This window comes from Oncorhynchus mykiss, chromosome 18 (genome assembly GCF_057628025.1).
Source record: "Oncorhynchus mykiss isolate SJ-2025 chromosome 18, ASM5762802v1, whole genome shotgun sequence".
NCBI lineage: Eukaryota > Metazoa > Chordata > Actinopteri > Salmoniformes > Salmonidae > Oncorhynchus > Oncorhynchus mykiss.
The window spans coordinates 55291037-55314734 of NC_143039.1; the positions used below are offsets into that span (position 1 = coordinate 55291037).

The 23698-nt window shown below is 49.7% G+C and overlaps 1 protein-coding gene across 3 annotated transcripts in view; it reads left to right on the forward strand.

Moving 5' to 3' along the window:
- LOC110496395 (AT-rich interactive domain-containing protein 1A) overlaps positions 1 to 19107 on the forward strand; it is a 117598-nt gene extending 98491 nt beyond the window's left edge. For 2 of the 3 annotated variants that reach the window (XM_021572270.3, XM_090208809.1), the window contains exons 9-19: positions 5700 to 5860; positions 6021 to 6130; positions 6394 to 6603; positions 6768 to 6972; positions 10209 to 10338; positions 10697 to 10854; positions 11044 to 11299; positions 11512 to 11608; positions 11852 to 12689; positions 14835 to 14965; positions 15213 to 19107. In XM_021572270.3, the coding sequence (XP_021427945.2) occupies positions 5700 to 5860; positions 6021 to 6130; positions 6394 to 6603; positions 6768 to 6972; positions 10209 to 10338; positions 10697 to 10854; positions 11044 to 11299; positions 11512 to 11608; positions 11852 to 12689; positions 14835 to 14965; positions 15213 to 17084 (4168 nt within the window). In that variant the 3' untranslated portion in view covers positions 17085 to 19107. The remainder of the gene's footprint in view (positions 1 to 5699; positions 5861 to 6020; positions 6131 to 6393; positions 6604 to 6767; positions 6973 to 10208; positions 10339 to 10696; positions 10855 to 11043; positions 11300 to 11511; positions 11609 to 11851; positions 12690 to 14834; positions 14966 to 15212) is intronic. The other variant, XM_021572271.3, reaches the window with a different exon arrangement.
- The last annotated feature ends 4591 nt before the right edge of the window (positions 19108 to 23698 follow it).

A 23698-nucleotide genomic window follows, 5' to 3' on the forward strand; every position in this document is an offset into this window, starting at 1 on the left:
GCTTTCTGTTACCCTGGAGGTCCACTCCTCTGTGGTGTAGTGAACAGTCACATAGCTTTCTGTTACCCTGGAGGTCCACTCCTCTGTGGTGTAGTGAACAGTCACAGTCACGTAGCTTTCTGTTACCCTGGAGGTCCACTCCTCTGTGGTGTAGTGAACAGTCACAGTCAGGTAGCTTTCTGTTACCCTGGAGGCCCACTCCTCTGTGGTGTAGTGAACAGTCACAGTCACGTAGCTTTCTGTTACCCTGGAGGTCCTCTCCTCTGGTGTAGTGAACAGTCACAGTCACGTAGCTTTCTGTTACCCTGGAGCCCCACTCCTCTGTGGTGTAGTGAACAGTCACGTAGCTTTCTGTTACCCTGGAGGTCCACTCCTCTGTGGTGTAGTGAACAGTCACATAGCTTTCTGTTACCCTGGAGGTCCACTCCTCTGTGGTGTAGTGAACAGTCAAAGTCACGTAGCTTTCTGTTACCCTGGAGGTCCTCTCCTCTGGTGTAGTGAACAGTCACAGTCACGTAGCTTTCTGTTACCCTGGAGCCCCACTCCTCTGTGGTGTAGTGAACAGTCACGTAGCTTTCTGTTACCCTGGAGGTCCACTCCTTTGTGGTGTAGTGAACAGTCACATAGCTTTCTGTTACCCTGGAGGTCCACTCCTCTGTGGTGTAGTGAATAGTCACATAGCTTTCTGTTACTCTGGAGGTCCACTCCTCTGTGGTGTAGTGAACAGTCACAGTCACGTAGCTTTCTGTTACCCTGGAGGCCCACTCCTCTGTGGTGTAGTGAACAGTCACATAGCTTTCTGTTACCCTGGAGGTCCACTCCTCTGTGGTGTAGTGAACAGTCACGTAGCTTTCTGTTACCCTGGAGGTCCACTCCTCTGTGGTGTAGTGAACAGTCACAGTCACGTAGCTTTCTGTTACCCTGGAGGTCCACTCCTCTGTGGTGTAGTGAACAGTCACAGTCACGTAGCTTTCTGTTACCCTGGAGGTCCACTCCTCTGTGGTATAGTGAGCAGTCACAGTCACATAGCTTTCCGTTGCCCTGGAGGTCCAGCCGTCTGTGGTGTAGTGAACAGTCACATAGCTTTCTGTTACCCTGGAGGTCCACTCCTCTGTGGTGTAGTGAACAGTCACGTAGCTTTCTGTTACCCTGGAGGTCCACTCCTCTGTGGTGTAGTGAACAGTCACGTAGCGTTCTGTTACCCTGGAGGTCCACTCCTCTGTGGTGTAGTGAACAGTCACAGTCACGTAGCTTTCTGTTACCCTGGAGGTCCACTCATCTGTGGTGTAGTGAACAGTCACAGTCACGTAGCTTTCTGTTACTCTGGAGTTCCACTCTTCTGTGGTGTAGTGAACAGTCACAGTCACATAGCTTTCTGTTACCCTGGAGGACCACTCCTCTGTGGTGTAGTGAACAGTCACGTAGCTTTCTGTTACCCTGGAGGTCCACTCCTCTGTGGTGTAGTGAACAGTCACGTAGCTTTCTGTTACCCTGGAGGTCCACTCCTCTGTGGTGTAGTGAACAGTCATGTAGCTTTCTGTTACCCTGGAGGTCCACTCCTCTGTGGTGTAGTGAACAGTCACGTAGCTTTCTGTTACCCTGGAGGTCCACTCCTCTGTGGTGTAGTGAAAAGTCACATAGCTTTCTGTTACCCTGGAGGTCCACTCCTCTGTGGTGTAGTGAAAAGTCACGTAGCTTTCTGTTACCCTGGAGGTCCACTCCTCTGTGGTGTAGTGAACAGTCACGTAGCTTTCTGTTACCCTGGAGGTCCACTCCTCTGTGGTGTAGTGAACAGTCACATAGCTTTCTGTTACCCTGGAGGTCCACTCCTCTGTGGTGTAGTGAACAGTCACAGTCACGTAGCTTTCTGTTACCCTGGAGGTCCACTCCTCTGTGGTGTAGTGAACAGTCACAGTCAGGTAGCTTTCTGTTACCCTGGAGGCCCACTCCTCTGTGGTGTAGTGAACAGTCACAGTCACGTAGCTTTCTGTTACCCTGGAGGTCCACTCCTCTGTGGTGTAGTGAACAGTCACAGTCACGTAGCTTTCTGTTACCCTGGAGGTCCACTCCTCTGTGGTGTAGTGAACAGTCACAGTCACGTAGCTTTCCGTTGCCCTGGAGGTCCACTCCTCTGTGGTGTAGTGAACAGTCACATAGCTTTCCGTTACCCTGGAGGTCCACTCCTCTGTGGTGTAGTGAACAGTCAAAGTCACGTAGCTTTCTGTTACCCTGGAGGTCCACTCCTCTGTGGTGTAGTGAACAGTCACATAGCTTTCTGTTACCCTGGAGGTCCACTCCTCTGTGGTGTAGTGAACAGTCACGTAGCTTTCTGTTACCCTGGAGGTCCACTCCTCTGTGGTGTAGTGAACAGTCACATAGCTTTCTGTTACCCTGGAGGTCCACTCCTCTGTGGTGTAGTGAACAGTCACATAGCTTTCTGTTACTCTGGAGGTCCACTCCTCTGTGGTGTAGTGAACAGTCACAATCACGTAGCTTTCTGTTACCCTGGAGGCCCACTCCTCTGTGGTGTAGTGAACAGTCACATAGCTTTCTGTTACCCTGGAGGTCCACTCCTCTGTGGTGTAGTGAACAGTCACGTAGCTTTCTGTTACCCTGGAGGTCCACTCCTCTGTGGTGTAGTGAACAGTCACAGTCACGTAGCTTTCTGTTACCCTGGAGGTCCACTCCTCTGTGGTGTAGTGAACAGTCACAGTCACGTAGCTTTCTGTTACCCTGGAGGTCCACTCCTCTGTGGTATAGTGAGCAGTCACAGTCACATAGCTTTCCGTTGCCCTGGAGGTCCAGCCGTCTGTGGTGTAGTGAACAGTCACATAGCTTTCTGTTACCCTGGAGGTCCACTCCTCTGTGGTGTAGTGAACAGTCACGTAGCTTTCTGTTACCCTGGAGGTCCACTCCTCTGTGGTGTAGTGAACAGTCACATAGCTTTCTGTTACCCTGGAGGTCCACTCCTCTGTGGTGTAGTGAACAGTCACAGTCACGTAGCTTTCTGTTACCCTGGAGGTCCACTCCTCTGTGGTGTAGTGAACAGTCACAGTCAGGTAGCTTTCTGTTACCCTGGAGGCCCACTCCTCTGTGGTGTAGTGAACAGTCACAGTCACGTAGCTTTCTGTTACCCTGGAGGTCCTCTCCTCTGGTGTAGTGAACAGTCACAGTCACGTAGCTTTCTGTTACCCTGGAGCCCCACTCCTCTGTGGTGTAGTGAACAGTCACGTAGCTTTCTGTTACCCTGGAGGTCCACTCCTCTGTGGTGTAGTGAACAGTCACATAGCTTTCTGTTACCCTGGAGGTCCACTCCTCTGTGGTGTAGTGAACAGTCAAAGTCACGTAGCTTTCTGTTACCCTGGAGGTCCTCTCCTCTGGTGTAGTGAACAGTCACAGTCACGTAGCTTTCTGTTACCCTGGAGCCCCACTCCTCTGTGGTGTAGTGAACAGTCACGTAGCTTTCTGTTACCCTGGAGGTCCACTCCTTTGTGGTGTAGTGAACAGTCACATAGCTTTCTGTTACCCTGGAGGTCCACTCCTCTGTGGTGTAGTGAATAGTCACATAGCTTTCTGTTACTCTGGAGGTCCACTCCTCTGTGGTGTAGTGAACAGTCACAGTCACGTAGCTTTCTGTTACCCTGGAGGCCCACTCCTCTGTGGTGTAGTGAACAGTCACATAGCTTTCTGTTACCCTGGAGGTCCACTCCTCTGTGGTGTAGTGAACAGTCACGTAGCTTTCTGTTACCCTGGAGGTCCACTCCTCTGTGGTGTAGTGAACAGTCACAGTCACGTAGCTTTCTGTTACCCTGGAGGTCCACTCCTCTGTGGTGTAGTGAACAGTCACAGTCACGTAGCTTTCTGTTACCCTGGAGGTCCACTCCTCTGTGGTATAGTGAGCAGTCACAGTCACATAGCTTTCCGTTGCCCTGGAGGTCCAGCCGTCTGTGGTGTAGTGAACAGTCACATAGCTTTCTGTTACCCTGGAGGTCCACTCCTCTGTGGTGTAGTGAACAGTCACAGTCACGTAGCTTTCTGTTACCCTGGAGGTCCACTCCTCTGTGGTGTAGTGAACAGTCACAGTCACGTAGCTTTCTGTTACCCTGGAGGTCCACTCCTCTGTGGTGTAGTGAACAGTCACGTAGCGTTCTGTTACCCTGGAGGTCCACTCCTCTGTGGTGTAGTGAACAGTCACAGTCACGTAGCTTTCTGTTACCCTGGAGGTCCACTCATCTGTGGTGTAGTGAACAGTCACAGTCACGTAGCTTTCTGTTACTCTGGAGTTCCACTCTTCTGTGGTGTAGTGAACAGTCACAGTCACATAGCTTTCTGTTACCCTGGAGGACCACTCCTCTGTGGTGTAGTGAACAGTCAGTCACGTAGCTTTCTGTTACCCTGGAGGTCCACTCCTCTGTGGTGTAGTGAACAGTCACATAGCTTTCTGTTACCCTGGAGGTCCACTCCTCTGTGGTGTAGTGAACAGTCACATAGCTTTCTGTTACTCTGGAGGTCCACTCCTCTGTGGTGTAGTGAACAGTCACGTAGCTTTCTGTTACCCTGGAGGTCCACCCGTCTGTGGTGAGAGCAACAGATGATGTCTTGGATAATTCATTGACAATGTTGATATTTTCCTGTTCATACAGATCTGGCAAGATCTTCTTACTGAAGGTGCGCCAGGGGGATTTCCTAGCGTGGCTCAAGCACTTTCACCATATTTTTAAACCCTTTGTTTTCCACAACAGTGTGGCCTCATGTCTGCAGAGATAAACATCCCAGTAGATTTAGTCCGGTCTGATTCGCCAGCAAAGGGCTGCTTAAATGTCGCAGTGAGAAGTTGTCTCTTGGCTGAGTTGGTTCCCGTCCCTGACACACCAGGCTGATGTCGCGGTGAGAAGTTGTTGTCTCTTGGCTGAGTTGGCTCCTGTCCCTGACACACCAGGCTGATGTCGCGGTGAGAAGTTGTTGTGTCTTGGCTGAGTTGGCTCCTGTCCCTGACACACCAGGCTGATGTCTCGGTGAGAAGTTGTTGTCTATTGGCTGAGTTGGTTCCCGTCCCTGACACACCAGGCTGATGTCGCGGTGAGAAGTTGTTGTCTCTTGGCTGAGTTGGCTCCTGTCACTGACACACCAGGCTGATGTCGCGGTGAGAAGTTGTCTCTTGGCTGAGTTGGTTCCTGTCCCTGACACACCAGGCTGATGTCGCGGTGAGAAGTTGTCTCTTGGCTGAGTTGGTTCCTGTCACTGACACACCAGGCTGATGTCGCGGTGAGAAGTTGTCTCTTGGTTGAGTTGGTTCCTGTCACTGACACACCAGGCTGATGTCGCGGTGAGAAGTTGTTGTCTCTTGGCTGAGTTGGCTCCTGTCACTGACCCACCAGGCTGATGTCGCGGTGAGAAGTTGTTGTCTCTTGGCTGAGTTGGCTCCTGTCACTGACACACCAGGCTGATGACGCTTTAAATGTGTGGCCATGTATTTCCATGATCTTACGGCTTTCTGTGGCTCAATGTCTTCCCACCGTAGTGGTGATGTCCACCACCCTTCTTCCGTCATCATATTTGACAGGGAAGCCAAAATGCAATTGATCCGCGGTCCACATGCGTGCCGAACCGTGGGGGGTGATCCGGACAGTTCGTTACACCACTAATCATAACCATTGTGAATGGATTTATGTTGTCGTCTCCCCCTCCCACCTTTCCAGGCCTCCAGGTTACCCCCCCAATATGCCCCAGGGGATGATGGGAGCAGGGCCTCCGTATGGCCCTGGGCCGGGGGCCATCAACAGCATGCAAGGTATGATGAACCAGGGAGGACCTTACGGAGGAGGGCCAATGGGAGGGAACATGGCCAACAACACACCTGGTGAGTCTGGACAAGATATCCAGTCTGTGGTTGTGTCTGGTAATTTGTTTAATCACCCAACTCAAGTGGACAAAAGATTGGTTTTGGAATATCATCTGATGCCATATTTGATATTGGATTGAAATGTTACTCCCCCCCTGATTTGTTCTCCCTCTGCCAGGCATGGCTCCTAGCCCTGAGTTTGGCATCGATGTCAAACTGAACCCAGCCCAGAAGATGAACAACAAGCTGGACGGCACGTCCAAACCAGAAACCAAGAAGGTAAAGAAGGTTTGTGGTCTCTAACTTGTGGTACTGAATGATACAGTCAGAATGAGAGCGCTGCATGGCTGTGTTTGTGCATAGAAATAGAATCCCTAGAATGTCAAAGCCCCTCGTGGCACTTTGACTGGTAGCCTCATGGGGACACTCAATATGGCTGACCTGGGATTGGAATTCTACTTCTATGAGGTAGTGAGTGGAAGTAAGTTGAAGTGAATGGCGAATGTCAAGCCAAATCCTCACCTCTTCCTCCTCCCATCTCTCTTTTTCAGAAGTCAAACTCTTCGACGACAACCAATGAGAAGATAACTCGTCTGTATGAGCTGGGTCCGGAGCCGGAGAGGAGGACGTGGGTAGACCGGTACCTGGCGTTCGCTGAGGAGAAGGCCACGGGCATGACCAACCTTCCCGCCGTGGGACGCAAACCTCTGGACCTCTTCAGACTTTACGTCTCGGTCAAAGAGATCGGCGGCCTCACACAGGTCAGTGGTTCCTGTGTTGCAGTATTTAATTATCTCTCTGTTTTAGTACACCAACGTGTCATTATTTGCCTGATAATCTTGTGTTATTGTCATTTCATTTTTCTACAGCAGTATAGAGTTGTTCTATGCCAGAACATGACATATTCGTTCCTTCCGCCCACCAGGTGAACAAGAATAAGAAGTGGAGGGAGTTGTCCACCAACCTGAACGTGGGCACGTCCAGCAGCGCCGCCAGCTCTCTGAAGAAGCAGTACATCCAGTGTCTGTACGCCTTCGAGTGCAAGATCGAACGTGGCGAGGACCCGCCCCCGGATCTCTTCATCGACGCCAAAAAGACCACCCAGCCCAAGATCCAGCCCCCCAGCCCAGGTCAGTGTCTGTCTGTCTGTCTGTCAGCCCCCCAGTCCATGTCAGTGCCGGATACTCAAACTAGTACTTCACCCCCCCTCCCATACCGACTCAGTTTGAGTTATACATAGTCAAGTAGATTTAAATGGATGAGTGAAAGAGTGTTTGGTTTCAATAGTCTCTTGAGGTTCTTGTGGTTACTGTGCTGTTAATCACATACAATGCATTGTGAAAGTATTCAGACCTCTTGACCTTTTCCACATTTTGTTACGCCTTATTCTAACATTTGTTATAAAAATTCACTCAATCTAAACACAATACCTCATAATGACAACAACAAAAATAATAAAAACAGGTTAAATGTTTATTTTTTATCACATTTACATAAGTATTCAGACCCTTTACTCAGTACTTTGTTGAATCACCTTTGGCAGCGATTACAGCCTTGAGTCTTCGTGGGTATGACGCTACAAGCTTGGCACACCTGTATTTGGGGAGTTTCTCCCATTCTTCTCTGCAGGTCCTCTCAAGCTCTGTCAGGTTGGATAGGAAGCGTTGCTGCACAGCTATTTCCAGGTCTCCAGAGATGTTTGATTGGGTTCGGGCTCTGGTTGGGTCACTCAAGGACATTCAGAGACTTGTCCCGAAGCCACTCCTGTGTTGTCTTGGCTGTGTGCTTACGGGTGTTGTCCTGTTGGAAGGTGAACCTTCACCCCAGTCTGAGGTCCTGAGCACTCTGTAGCAGGTTTTCATCACGGATCTCTCTGTACTTTACTCTGTTCATCTTTGCCTCTATCCTGACTAGTCTTCCAGTCCCTGCCGCTGAAAAACATCCCCACAGCATGATGCTGCCACCACCATGCTTCACTGTAGGGATGGTGCCAGGTTTCCTCCAGATGTGACGCTTGGCATTCAGGCCAAAGAGTTCATTCTTGTTTTCATCAGACCAGAGAATCTTGTTTCTCATGGTCTGAGAGTCTTTAGGTGCCTTTTGGCAAATAACAAGCAGGCTGTCATGTGCCTTTTACTGAGGAGTGGCTTCCATCTGGCCACACTACCATAAAGGCCTGATTGGTGGAGTGCTGCAGAGATGGGAGAACCTTCCAGAAGGACAACCAACACCACACAGGTACTCTGGAGCTCTGTCAGAGTGACTATCAGGTTCTTGGTCACCTCCCTGACCAAGGCCCTTCTCACTGATTGCTCAGTTTGGCCAGGCGGCCAGCTCTAGGAAGAGTCTTGGTGGTTCCAAACTTCTTCCATTTAAGAATGATGGAGGCCACTGTGTTCTTGGAGACCTTCAATGCTGCAGAAATGTTTTGGTACCCTTCCCCAGATCTGTGCCCCGACACAATCCTGTCTTGGAGCTCTACGGCCTATTCCTTCGACATAATGGCTTGGTTTTTGCTCTGACATGCACTGTCTACTGTGGGACCTATAGACAGGTGTGTGCCTTTCCAAATCATATCCAATGGGGATGGATCTGCTCCCCCCCTGCACATCTCCTCAGGAGGGTGTTGTGTTCTCGCCTGGAGAGGCTGGTCTTTGGTATCACTGCCAGCCTGGCAGACACACCATGAACACACGATGCCAGAACCAGCCACGTGCTCCTCAATGCTCTGCTGGGCTGTCATGTCAGGGTGCAGGGAGTCAGTGGCTGGAGGGTGGGGTGGGGAGATCCTCTATGGTGGGGAATAAGTGCCAGGCTGGGGGAGAGGGTAGAGGGGGAAAGGGTTGCAGGGGAGATCTCTGATGGGGAGTATGTCTGCTGGCAGCCCCTCAATAGTAGGAAGACAGGAGGGGGGTGGGGGTTTGTTTGTTGATTCGCTCCATTACTCGCTGCTACTACTGGAGGGCCTAGTGTCTGGGTCCTGGCCCACGGCTTCACAGGCACCCCCCCCCCCCCCCCCCCCCCCCCTCCCTGGAGCTTTGTGCTGAGCCAGAAAATGATGAATGGGAAAAGAGGTTGTGTGTGTAAAGTCACACGCTCCCCCCCCTCCCTGGCCTGCTGTCTTTTTTCTCCTTTCCTGAGATTCCCCCCTTACACCCCCCTCCTCCTCCTCCCACTCTCTTCAGCTGTAGTAGAGGGAAGTCCCTGCCCCGGGGGAGGGAGGCAGGGGGAGGGAGGGCAGGCAGGCAGATTTATGTTTGCACTGCAATGTGTGAGATGTGAGAAAATGTGAATAACTGTGACCTGTCAATGACCGTGTGTGTATGAATGAAAACACATGAGTCATCTGACAGGCATGCTAATAGTGAGAAGGCATGAGCCGGGCTAAAGCCGAGAGCCACTCCATTCAACACACACACTCCATACCACTCCATACAACACACACACTCCATACAACACACACACTCCATACAACACACACACACACTGGCCCATGTGGTGATCTGACAGCCTTTACAGCGTTTCCTGGTGACTTTGTGATGCCAGCAGCAAGGCATGCTGAGATGTGAAGTATTCAGCACCGCTGTGTGTGTGGATGCCCAAAGCATGCTCTGTGTGTGTGTGTATGCCCAAAGCATGCTCTGTGTGTGTATGCCCAAAGCATGCTCTGTGTGTGTGTGTATGCCCAAAGCATGCTCTGTGTGTGTGTATGCCCAAAGCATGCTCTGTGTGTGTGTGTGTGTGGATGCCCAAAGCATGCTCTGTGTGTGTGTGTGTGTGTGTGGATGCCCAAAGCATGCTCTGTGTGTGTGTATGGATGCCCAAAGCATGCTCTGTGTGTGTGTATGGATGCCCAAAGCATGCTCTGTGTGTGTGTGTGTGTGTGTGTGTGTGTGTGTGTGTGTGTGTGTGTGTGTGTGTGTGTGTGTGTGTGTGGATGCCCAAAGCATGCTCTGTGTGTGTGGATGCCCAAAGCATGCTCTGTGTGTGTGGATGCCCAAAGCATGCTATGTGTGTGTGTGGATGCCCAAAGCATGCTCTGTGTGTGTGTGTGTGTGGATGCCCAAAGCATGCTCTGTGTGTGTGTGTGTGTGTGGATGCCCAAAGCATGCTCTGTGGGTGTGTGTGTGTGGATGCCCAAAGCATGCTCTGTGTGTGTGTATGGATGCCCAAAGCATGCTCTGTGTGTAGCGTGGGAACCGGAGAGATCCGGTTTAGTCTCTTAACACGGCTGAAGTGGTCCGTCTTTCTCCCACTGTGAGTCTCTTCTATAACAGCTGAATCTGTGCGTGGGCATTAGCCCTGTGACGTGTGTGTGTGTGTGTGTATCTAAAATGTGCGTATCTTGACTGTGTGTGTGTTGCAGCTGGGTCTGGATCTCTGCAGGGCCCCCAGACCCCCCAGTCCACCAGTAGTTCCATGGCGGAGGGGGGAGACCTGAAGCCCCCCACGCCAGCCTCCACCCCTCACAGCCAGATGCCCCCAATGCCCGTCAGGTACCCATGACACACACTCAACTACTGTCTGAAAACATCCTCTCTCTCTACTACACCTGACAACAATCTCCTTCCCCTCCATTCAAGGGGAACCAAACTAACAACACAATTGAACATTATTAAGCTGGTTTGTTTTTTGGGTAATTAACTCTGTTTTTCTCTCTTTCTAAATATCTCTCTTTCCCTCTCTCCCCTCCTCCTCCTCCCTCCCCCTCTCCCCTCCTCCTCCCTTCCTCCTTCTCTCCCCTCCTCCTCCCTCCCTCCTTCTCTCCCCTCCTCCTCCCTCTCTCCCTCTCTCCCTCCTTCTCTCCCCTCTTCCTCCCTCCTTCTCCCTCCCTCTCTCACCTCCTCCCTGTAGGCTGCAGGACCCGTTTGCAGATGGGGGTGACCCAGCATTTGCCAGACGGAACTCCATGACCCCCAACAGCTACCAGCCTGGGATGGGAGGCCCGGAGATGATGGGTCACATGGGGCCCTACGAATCCAACAAGGACCCCTTTGGTGGCATGAGGAAAGGTGAGCGATAGGTCTAACTGGCTTTTAGAGATGGTATTTGGAAATAAGGAGAAGACTCTCCTGAGTACGTTGTACATTATGTGTGGCTCAGTTGGTTAAGAGCGTGGTGCAACCATCTGCTAAGTCTAGACAGACTTGTCCTATACAATATTGAGACACTGTTCACTGTTCAACCCTAACTCTCTGCAGCTGGAGAGCAATTCATGACTCCAGGGCCGGGCTCTAACAGTGGTATGGAGGGGCAGTTCAACAGAGGCCCCCCAGGCCCCAACATGCAGATGGGTCCGAGACAACAGTACCCCTACGGACCTGGATATGACAGGAGACAGGAGCCAGGGATGGGTCCTGATGGCAGTATGGGTCCTGGGGCCCCCCAGCCCAACCTGATGCCTTCAGGGGCCGACTCGGGGATGTACTCCCCTAGCCGACCCCCACCGCAGCAACGGTCAGTACCTCAAACGGGGCTAATTCACGTACAGGATCTTATACATGTTAAATACGCTACTGTCTTTTCTCAAGAAGGCTTTGATGTTGGTGTGAGCTTCTGTTACCTAATCAAGCATTTGCTTTCTATGATTGTGTTTTCTGTGTAGTTTATTTAAACTTCTGCTGCATTTCATTTGCCAAAGTGTTAACCTTGTGTATGTTGTGTTTCAGTCATGATTCCTATGGTAATCAGTATCCTGGTCAAGGAGTGCCACCTGGTGGCCCCTACCCCAATCAGCAGCCAGGAATGTTTCCACAGCAACAACCCGTAAGAGCATTTTGTCCCCTGCTCTGTGTGTGTCCCCATATCTGCTTCAGAAGCCTTGTAAATGTTCACTTGCAGTTAGCGGTGTAACTTACTCAGTGAAATGAATGTGGGATGTTGTATTGATACGGTATGAATACAATAACGTAGTGAAATGATTTGAATCCATAATCAATATGTACGTGCTGGATATATCATCCACTGGTTTGATATTGAGATGCTAACCATGTGTCTGTGTGTCTTCAGAACTACAAGCGTCCTCCAGTGGACGGGGCCTACGGTCCCCCAGCCAAGCGTCACGAGGGGGATGGGATGTACAATGTCCCCTTCAGTGGTCAGCAGCCAGGGCCCCAGCCCTCCGGGGGCCCCCAGGTCCAACAAGACATGTACAATCAGTACAACGCAGGCTACCCCGGCTCTGACCGCCGACCACCTGGCCCCCAGGGCCAGTTCCCTTTCCCCTTCGGCCGAGACCGGGGGCCCTCCAGCGGGGTCCCCAACTCCCAGTCCTCCTTGCCTCCCCAAATGATGGGCAGCCCTATGCAGGCAGCCCCTGACGGCCCCCAGGGCCCCATGTGGCAGGGACGCAATGAGATGGGTTACCCCAACTACCCGAATCGCCAGGGGCCTCCAGGACCTGGCCAGGGGCCCCCCCAGGGGTACCACGGCATGAACCGCTCTGAGGAGATGATGCCAGGGGCTGACCAGCGGATGAACCATGAGAGCCAGTGGCCTGGACACCCCAGCCAGAGGCAGTCCCCCTACGGGCCGGGGGGCTCGGGGCCCCCCATGTCCAGACCCCTGCAGTCCAACTATCAGAGTTCCCAGAACCATATTTCCCAGGTGTCCAGCCCCGCCCCCATGCCCCGCCCCATGGAAAGCCGGACGTCCCCCTCCAAGTCTCCATACATGCACTCAGGCATCAAGATGCAGAAGGCGGGGCCCCCTGTGCCCGCGTCCCACATAGGCCAGGCCCCCGTGCAGCCACCCCTCATCAGGCGGGACATATCCTTCCCCCCAGGGTCAGTGGAGGCCTCCCAACCCATCCTCAAACCCCGAGGACGACTCACCATGAAAGACATCGGTATGAAAGTGATTTGTTTTCACCCAAAACTTTTCGATGTTTAGCAGTCACTTACACTGTTTCTTAAAAAACAAACTATTATTTAATAATAGTTATTATACTCCTAAACAATGTTCCCTCAAATTTCTGGGGCACTGAGCAAATTTGAGGTATTGTGAGAGGAAACTTGAAGGTTGTGAGGATCTTGTGGAACTTCCAGGGCGTGTTTACAATGAACACTGAGGCTGCACCCTTACAGTTGTAGACAGTAGCCAATAGGCTGCACCCTTACAGTTGTAGACAGTAGCCAATAGGCTGCACCCTTACAGTTGTAGACAGTATCCAATAGACTGTAGCCTTACAGTTGTAGACAGTAGCCAAAAGGCTGCACCCTTACAGTTGTAGACAGTAGCCAATAGGCTGCACCCTTGTTGACAGTAGCCAATAGACTGTAGCCTTAGTTTTAGACAGTAGCCAATAGACTGCACCCTTACAGATTTAGACAGTAACCAATAGGCTGCACCCTTACAGTTGTAGACAGTAGCCAATAGACTGTAGCCTTACAGTTTTAGACAGTAGCCAATAGACTGTAGCCTTACAGTTGTAGACAGTAGCCAATAGGCTGTACCCTTACAGTTTTAGACAGTAGCCATTAGGCTGTACCCATACAGTTGTAGACAGTAGCCAATAGGCTGCACCCATAACGTTGTAGACAGTAGCCAATAGGCTGCACCCTTACAGTTTTAGACAGTAGCCAATAGGCTGCACCCGTACAGTTTTAGACAGTAACCAATAGGCTGCACCCTTACAGTTGTAGACAGTAACCAATAGGCTGCACCCTTACAGTTGTAGACAGTAACCAATAGGCTGCACCCTTACAGTTGTAGACAGTAACCAATAGGCTGCACCTTTACAGTTGTAGACAGTAACCAATAGGCTGCACTCTTACAGTTGTAGACAGTAACCAATAGCCTGCACCCTTACAGTTTTAGACAGTAACCAATAGGCTGCACCCTTACAGTTTTAGACAGTAGCCAATAGGCTGCACCCTTACAGTTTTAGACAGTAGCCAATAGGCTGCACCCTTACAGTTTTAGACAGCAGCCAATAGGCTGCACCCTTACAGTTTTAGACAGTAACCAACAGGCTGCACCCTTACAGTTGTAGACAGTAACCAATAGGCTGCACCCTTACAGTTGTAGACAGTAACCAATAGGCTGCACCCTTACAGTTTTAGACAGTAACCAATATGTTGTGGCTGTTTGATCATAATGTAGGCCTACCAACAAAACCAATGGACTAAATCCCATAATATTTTCACATGGTAATAGCTTTTTAATTTCTATCATATAGACTACAGTAGCCTATATGTGATGTTCAATGCAGGCCTACATCACATGAGACTTTTAAACGTTTCTACATTATGAAGAGCTTGATATTCATATTTATTTACTTGGTCTGTAACACCATGGGCCAAATAGATGACTGAGAATTCCATTGTATTGTGTTTTGTGATGTAAGAAACCACTTTACAAAATACAATGAATTATTATTTACCATACATAGAATTGAACAATGTTGGATATCCTTCTGCCTATTGTCTTATTTGCATATTCAAGCCTGTCTCAAAATAAAACACTGCCACATTAATTAAGACTTAAACTTTCTACCTGAATGGCTTTTCAATGCCAGCTTGAAATGTGGCCTACACGTTTTGTGCTCATGTAGGAAGCAGTAACTCTCCATTGCTGATCTATACTAATATTCTGATCTGAAATATAAAAAGCGCATTCATTCAGTTGCGGGTGATTGAAAACCCCCTCGTGGGCTTCCCACCCGAATTCTACTTTGTTGCACTCTGGCTCTGTCTACAACAAAATCACAGACTCAATCTTGCGAAGTTGGATTTGTTTTGTTTTGTTGCATTGAAAAGGGGCGGATATAATGTTGATTCCATCACAGATAAAAAATATCTATATAGTGCAAACTAATGGGGCAAACTCGGTGGATGTCAATCTCTTGCTCCTGTGAGCGGCCTGGCATTTCTTCTGCGCGGCAGTTCAGAGGGAACATTGCTCCTAAATGTGTCCTTTTCAAGGTATGTGATTGTAGTGACGTAGTACCATCATCCTGTGTCAGTCACTGCTGTCGTTTCTGTTCCCTCAGGCACCCCAGAGGCCTGGAGAGTGATGATGTCTCTGAAGTCAGGCTTACTAGCAGAGAGCACGTGGGCCTTGGACACCATTAATATTTTACTCTACGATGACAACAGCATTTCTACTTTCAACCTCTGCCAGGCGAGTTCCCACAGGCGTTAGATTGATGAAACACCCATAATACATTTGAAATATTAACATTATGAAGTCCAGATGACACAGTAACCTTCTCTAAGAAGCATTGTGATAAAACGTCAACATGTCAATATGTATCGTCTGACATTATCCTCTGTTCAGATTTTCTAGTTTGTCTCGATCACGTCTCTGTATAAAGGATTCATGCGTGATTAATTTGACAGATGTCTAACTACATCCTGTCTCCTCTCAGCTGCCTGGGTTCCTGGAGCTGGTTGTGGAGTATTTCAGACGCTGCCTCATCCAGATCTTTGGCATCCTGAAGGAGTATGAGGTGGGAGACCCTGGCCAGCGGACACTCACCGACCCGTATGCTGCCGACGAGGACTGGTCTGACGAAGAGCTGCCCGAGCAGGAGGACATGGAGGAGGAAGAGGACGAAGAGGAGGACGACGAGAGGAAGAGCAACGCAGACACCACCACCTCGTCGCAGCAGGTCCAGGTGAAAAAGGAGGAGGAAGAGGAGAAATCCACGCCTGAGAAGTCGACAGCGGAGGAGGAGGAGAGGGAAGGAGGGGAGTCTTCTTCCACCTCCTCGCCCCCCCAGAACCTCAGCCTCCTACAAGAGAAACCCAAACAGGCCAGTAAGTTCGACAAGCTGCCCATCAAGATGGTGCGTAAGAAAGACCCCTTCCCTGGGGGCCGTTCCAGTAAGCTAGGCCGGCGGCAGAGCTTTGACAGCGGACTGATCCACTGGAGCATCGGCGGGGGGGACACCACGGAACACATCCAGACACACTTCGAGAGCCGGTCCGACCTCCTCAAGCAGAGGAAGCAGGTGCTGCCATCGGCCGCCGAGAGTAGAAAGGTCGCCGTGCCCCCGACGGTGTCAGAGAACCCAGAGGAGACTACTAAGCCTGGCAAGGAAGAGCAGACCACCAAGACCTCCACCCCGACCACGCCCGCCCCGGTCACCGCCACCATCGACGACGTCCTGTCGGCCCGGCCGGGCTCGGTGACGGAGGAGGCGGTGCGAGGAGCAGCCGAGGAGCAGAAGGAGAACAGGGGACGGTTCCTGTACTCCCTCCGCCAGGCGCAGCAGAGCCGACGCAACATCACCATCCTGGAGGACGAGCCTCACAGCAAGGACGAGACCGCGCTGAGCACACTGTCGGACTGGCAGGACGCCCTGGCTCACCGCTGTGTCTGCGTCTCCAACATCGTCCGCTCGCTGTCCTTCATCCCCGGCAACGACCTGGAGATGTCCAAACACCCAGGGCTGCTACTACTGCTGGGCAGTCTGGTCCTGCTCCACCACCGTCACCCAGAGAGGAAACAGGCCCCCGTCACCTACGAGAAGGAGAAGGAGGAGGACGAGGACGAGAGGATGAGCTGTGAGAGGGACGAGTGGTGGTGGGACTGTCTGGAGGTCCTCAGGGAGAACTGCCTGGTCACTCTGGCTAACATCTCCGGCCAGTTGGACTTGTCCATCTACCCAGAGAGCATCTGTCTGCCCCTGCTGGACGGCCTGCTTCATTGGGCTGTTTGTCCTTCGGCCGAGGCCCTGGACCCCTTTCCCATGCTGGGGCCCCACGGGGCCCTATCCCCCCAGAGACTGGTGCTGGAGACCCTCAGCAAGCTGAGCATCCAGGACAACAACGTGGACCTTATCCTGGCCACGCCTCCATTCAGCCGGCTGGAGAAGCTGTACGGGACGCTGGTGCGTCTGGTCGGGGAGAGGAAGGTGGCTGTCTGCAGGGAGATGTCTGTGGTCTTACTGGCCAACCTGGCCCAGGGGGACAGCATGGCGGCCAGGGCCATCGCCGTGCAGAAAGCCAGCGTAGGTAACCTCCTGGGCTTCCTGGAGGACAGTCTAGCAGCCACGCAGTACCAGCAGAGCCAGAGTTCCCTGATGCACCTACAGGGGGCGCACTTTGAGCCCACTAGCGTAGACATGATGCGGCGAGCGGCCCGCGCCCTGCATGCCATGGCTAAGGTGGAGGAGAACCACTCAGAGTTCACCCTGTACGAGTCCCGCCTACTGGACATCTCTGTCTCACCACTCATGAACTCTCTGGTGTCCCATGTGATCTGTGACGTACTCTTTCTGATTGGCCAGTCATGACAGCAGTGGGGGCTTCAGCTTGGCTTTCTCTTTCTGTTCCCCCGCTCCATTCTCCCCCCCCCCCCTTTTCTTTTTGTGTGTGTCTGTTGAGTGTGAGTGGAAGAGAGAACTAAGAGCAAAACTGACTGTCCTTTTTTTAATTTATGCAAAATCACCTCGGATTCCACTGTCTACCCTTTCTATCCCCTGGTTCTCACTAAAGGACGGATTTAAGTAGCGGTGGAGTTAATCATTCTGGAATACGGAAACTGACGTGATAAGACCGATCAGATGGGACCCTGGGATGGATGTAGGGGAGGGAGTGAGGGAGCTGCCCTGCGGCAAACAACTTTTTTTTATGAAAATATAGAAGAAAACATAACTGTAACCAAAATTGCTGTCTCGTTTCTAGTGAGTTTTGGGGTATATACCCAGGTTCTCCTCCCTTGGGTTTGGCAGGGGGGTGAGCAAGGCGGGCATGGACGGGGGAAAACCTGTTTCTAGTTAATGTACGGTGAACCAGACTCCTGGACTGGTTTGGTATACTGCTGTATATACTCAGCCCTACATGACCCAGGTTATCAGCTGTGAACAGACAGACACGTCTTCAACGGGGAGGCCTGTGCAGTAGATTGTAGGACTTCTGTACTGTACACCTTAAAAACAAACGTAAACATACTGTAATGATACTGTTTCACACTGAGATACGCTGGCTTGGCAGCAAGCTGTCGTTTTTGAAAATGATTTCAGTTAAATGTTGAACTGAGAGAGATGACACAAGGCTTTCCCCCCAAAGTATCGTGAACCTTACAACACCCCGACCTCTTCTCTGTCCCTCGATTGTATGACTTGACCCTTATGAAAGAAGCCACCTCTTAGGACTGCTCCTCTGCTGTCCCGACTGCAGTGTATATATGATGTTGTACATTACACCTCTCTCCCTTTCTCTCGAACCCTTCTGTTGAGCTTCACCATTTTTAATCTTCGACGAATTAAGGTTACACTCAAGTGGAAATTCGCCATGGGATTACCTAACCTTTTGACCCCTCACCCCCGACCCACCCGCCTGTCTCTCGCTACAGGGACTCCGCTGCTGCGACTCCCTCGCAATGCCCCCCCCCGCACCCCCACACACACCCCTGCGACACACACAGATCAATTTGTCTCCAGTACCCCTGAGTCTAACATGACTGAAACCACGTCTGCTACAGTTCCATTTCAGCTCCTACATAAACAACAAAGCAAGACCCCTGATGAAGAAATAAACCGTTTTGAATTTTGTTTTTCCAGTGATATGGATTCTGCATATTTGTATTTCAGACAATGTAGCTAAAGACTTGATGTAAATTCACATCTTTTTCCCTTTTCTTTTGGCTTAATGAATATAATTTCTTCAGTATGAAATCTTTATACTATATGTTCCATGTGTTAAGAATAAATGTACATTAAATCTTCGTAAGACGTTTGATGGATTTATTTATTATGGACTTTTGAAGGCGTCTGTTATTGGTGGAGCTGCAGTCATACCACCAAGGGTGTATTCACAAGTAACCAAACGGACGCAAACGGGCTGAAACCAGGCAGGAACGAGCTGAACTGAAACACTCGTTTCGGTAAACGTTTTGCCACTACGTCTTGTGGATGTAGTCAAGTTGACACATATATTCTTCCAATGCAACGGATTTCTCCGACATGTATAGGACATCTTCTCCTGGAGGTTGCTGACAGTGTTATGATATTGAGCATACAACTGTACATACAGTCAGTGTTATTTGCCTTCAACTCGAAGGCTTTGTTAGCTACCTCAAATCTGGGCCATTCATGTTAGAGTACCATAGAGCATGCGTTGCTTAAATGTCGATTTTGCCACAAGCAGCACCGGAGATATTGGGCTCGTTTTTTGAGTGGTAAGGCGAGATGAACGTCGAGGGAGGTGTGGACACTCATGGTTTTTCCAACAGCAGGGCTTAGTGCAACATGGCAGTGTTGCCATTGTTTAAAAGTTCTTTATAATGTTGAAATAAACATGTTCCCACATATCACACAGAGCCTCAAGTGTCATGTTCGTTTGTACACGGAACAAAAGTATAAATGCAACATGTAAAGTGTTGTTCCCATGTTTCATGAGCTGAAATAAAAGATCCCAGAAATGTTCCATACGCACAAAAAGCTTAAGCACAAATTTGTTTACATCCCTGTTAGTGAGCATTTCTCCTTCGCCAAGATAACCCATATCAAGAAGCTGATTAAACAGCATGATAATTACATAGGTGCAGTTTGTGCTGGGATAATAAAAGGACGTTCTAAAATGTGCAGTTTTGTCACAGATGTCTCAAGTTTGATGGAGCGGGCAATTGACATTCTGACTGCAGGAAGGTCCACCAGAGCTGTTGCCAGAGTATTGAATGTTCATGATTCTACCATAAGCCGCCTCAAGCTGTTTTAGAGAATTTGGCAGTACGTCCAAACGGCCTCACAACCGCAGACCAGGAATGCTCAGGCAGGTGCGGGCAGTGATCGGTTGAAGAGCATGCATTTAGTTTTGTTTGCATTTAAGAGCAGTTGGAGGCCACGGAAGGAGAGTTGTATGGCATTGAAGCTCGTCAGGAGGTTTGTTAGCACAGTGTCCAAAGAGAGGCCAGAAGTATACAGAAAGGTGTCGTCTGACATTTGATTTGATTTGATTTGTCTGCGTAGAGGTGGATCAGAGAATCACCAGCAGCAAGAGTGACATCGTTGATATATACAGAGAAGAGTCGGCCCGAGAACTGAACCCTGTGGCACCCCCATAGACTCCCAGAGGTCCGGACAACAGGCCCTCCAATTTGACCCACTGAAATCTGAGAAGTAGTTGGTGAACCAGGCGAGGCAATCATTTGAGAAACCAAGGCTATCGAGTCTGCCAATGAGGATGTGGTGATTGACAGAGTCGAAAGCCTTGGCCAGGTCGATGAATACGGCTGCACAGTATTGTCTTTTATCAATGGGGGTTATGATGTTGTTTAGGACCTTGAGCGTGGCTGAGGTGCACCCATGACCAGCTCTGAAACCAGATTGCATAGCGGAGAAGGTACGATGGGATTCAAAATGGTCGGTAATCTGTTTGTTAACTTGGCTTTCGAAGACTTTAGAAAGGCAGGGTAGGATAGATATAGGTCTGTAACAGTTTGGGTCTAGTGTCACCCCCTTTGAAGAGGGGGATGACCTCGGCAGCTTTCCAATCTTTGGGGATCTCAGACAATACGAAAGAGAGGTTGAACAGGCTAGTAATAAGGGTTGCAACAATTGCAGCGGATAATTTTAGAAAGAGAGGGTTCAGATTGTCTAGCCCAGCTGATTTGTAGGAGTCCAGATTTTGCAGTTCTTTAAGAACATCAGCTATCTGGATATGGGTGGAGAAATGGGGAGGCTTGGGCGAGTTGCTGTGGGGAGTGCAGGGCTGTTGACCGGGGTAGGGGTAGCCAGGTGGAAAGCATGGCCAGCCATAGAAAAATGCTTATTGAAATTCTCAATCATTGTGGATTTATCGGTGGTGACGATGTTTCCTAGCCTCAGTGCAGTGGGCAGCTGGGAGGAGGTGCTCTTATTCTCCATGGACTTTACAGTGTCTCAGAACTTTTTTGAGTTTGTGCTACAGGATGCACATTTTTGCTTGAAACAGCTAGCCTTAGCTTTCCTAACTGCCTGTGTATATTTGTTCCTAACTTCCCTGAAAAGTTGCATATCAGGGGGGCTATTCGATGCTAATGCAGAACGCCACAGGATGTTTTTGTGAGGGGCAGTCAAGTCTGGAGTGAACCAAGGGCTATATCTGTTCCTGGTTCTACATTTTTTGAATGGGGCATGCTTATTTAAGATGGTGAGGGAAGCACTTTTAAATAATAACCAGGCATCCTCTACTGACGGAATGAGGTTAATGGCCTTCCAGGATATCCGGGCCAGGTCGATTAGAAAGGCCTGCTCGCTGAAGTGTTTTAGGAAGAGCTTGACAGTGATGAGGGGTGGTCGTTTGACCGCAGACCCATTACGGAAGCAGGCAATGATCGCTGAGATCTTGGTTGAAAACAGCAGAGGTGTATTTGGAGGGCAAGTTGGTTGGAATGATATCTATGAGGGTGCCCGTGTTTACGGATGTGATGTTGTACCTGGTAGGTTCCATGATCATTTGGGTGAGATTGAGGGCATCTAGTTTAGATTGTTGGACGGCCTGTGTGTTAAGCATATCCCAGGTAAAGTCACCTAACAATACAAACTCAGAAGATAAATGGGGGGGTGGGGGGGGGAGCAAGTCATTCACATATGGTTTCCAGGGCACAGCTGGGGGCTGAGGAGGGTCTATAACAAATGGCAACAGTGAGACACTTATTTCTGGTAAGGTGAATTTTTAAAAGTAGAAGCTCGTAGTAGAACTGTTTGGGCACAGACCTGGATAGTAGACAGAACTCTGCAGACTATCTCTACAGTAGATTGCAATTCCATCACCTTTGGCAGGTCATTTTCCGCCAAGACAGAACTATCAGACAACTTTCACTTTTGAAATTCGATCTTGCACTTTTACAGAGAATGCTGTCCACAAACGAGACATCAACTTTTCTGATCCAGGCGAAATCATGGATATAGCCAATTAATTGTAAATAAAAAAGCTATGAAAACAGACGAAAATTGAGCGTTTTCTGGCCTTCCAGCTGTAGAGTTTGTAGCTTCAGTTGGCTAAGTGAGAAGACGTTGGCTTGCTGCATAGCAACCATTTTTGTTAGGCACAGCAACCAATGTTTTTGCAGGGTGCAAGTATTTTGTTTTTTGTCCTCAAATGGAAGGATTAAATGGTTACATTTACTTATCAAAATAACTAGCGGAACGCATTAATACAGGCAGCACAAGCATGTGTAAAGTAAGTGACAGTGCAGCAGCGTTTGTGATTGGACAGTGAGCATTCCAGGCGGTGTTCTTGAGGTTTCACAGCCTGTTTTGGCCCCATGTTTCTGGGAGCAGGACGGAGCTGAATATCATCCGGTACCTCTCGCGGCATTATAAATGAATTGTTTCCCTGTTCGCACTGTAAACATTCTGATAAAAGCGATCAGCGTTAAATCATTAGCATTGCCACCTCGTTATTTCTCCTGCCCCCCAGAAAGACCATCATGTAAAAGCACGGTGATCGATGTAATCATCCTATCCCGCCACACTGATTCCAGACCTGCTCTCTTGTTTGTACATAGAGGTTATGGGGAGGCCGATGGAGTAAGTAACTGATCTTGACACAGGTCTTGGTAGTGTTGGTCAGCTATTGAAGAGGTTCCTAAGTAATCACGTTAGGTAGCCTAGGCTAGTTGTCTCCCTACGGAATTTGAATCGTGGCAAAGCCAAATAAAAAATGGATAAGAAAAGGCAATCGAACTGTCAGTGCCGGAGGAGAGGAGTGAGGGGCAAACTGTTCCTGGTGGTGATGCCTGAGCTAACAGCGCTGCTAATCCCGCCAGTTCAGCCACCACCACCGGCACCTCCACTAGCCAGTAGGCCTACTAGTGAGTCAGACTCAGCGGGAGAGGGAGACCGGGAGCTCGGAGCAGGTGCAATTTGCAGTTCAAGAACCAGCAGACGTATAACCCCTGGTTTGTCATGCAGAATAAATAAATTGGGCTGTACAACATGTAAAAGGGTAGGGAGTTTGGGTCTAGAAACGACAGGAGGGATTCAGCTAGCAAAAGAGTGGGTGGGTTGTACAGTAAATTAACATCCTTTGCCTCAGACGTAAAAATTAAAAATAAACATCAAAGAGCCCTCAGATTTTTAACATGCCTGAACCAATGTGCATTTGGTGGCAACAAGCCCAGTAAACAAGGCTAAAGATGACACCCAGGTTACAGTTAACCCTCGAAATGAAAAAATAGACACTACAGCCAGTCTTCACAACAGCACATGGCTTTGAGCAAGACATTGACTTTCGGGAGTTGAATGGACATGACATGGGGAGAGTCATTGTAGGAGGTTCTGAAAACTACGGTAGGACTTTCCTTTACAAACGTGTTCTGTACGGTGAAGGTAATCTGAACATGTGCTTCATATTTTCAGCTAGTCGGGAGGACGATATATTCTCATAAGTGTGTTCTGCTGTAGTCTACAGTAATTCATTTTATTGAAGTTATATTCTGATATTGTGATATTTGTTCTGCATTGATGTCTTGAAAATGATATGAAATTATTGTAAACCCCACAGCTGACTGTGTGTGCATATGCATATGGCGGGTGTTCTGACTGCAGTGCCATCTAAAAATTTTGCTGTATATTGATGTCTAGAAAATGAGGCTATAAGAAATTCGGCCTTGTAAACCCCGTAGCTATACTCAAGTGTAGGTATACGCTTTGAATGAATCAGCACCATGGAGAGTGCTGTCCGTTTCATCACCATAGACAGCAGGCTACTTGGCTGTTTACTGTTTGCTGCGCTGCCACGTTGTGTTTGACACTTGTTTTCTCAATGTGTTCCGGGTACCTCAGAGCCCCCCGGATACAAATTAAGGACTGGAGCAGGCCCTGCTAGCCCTGCTAGCCCTGGGCTAAGGTTGGTGCTAACCCACTTTAGAGTGTGAACAATCGCTTAGCCCCGGGATAAAAAGCGCTTAGCCCTGGGCTAA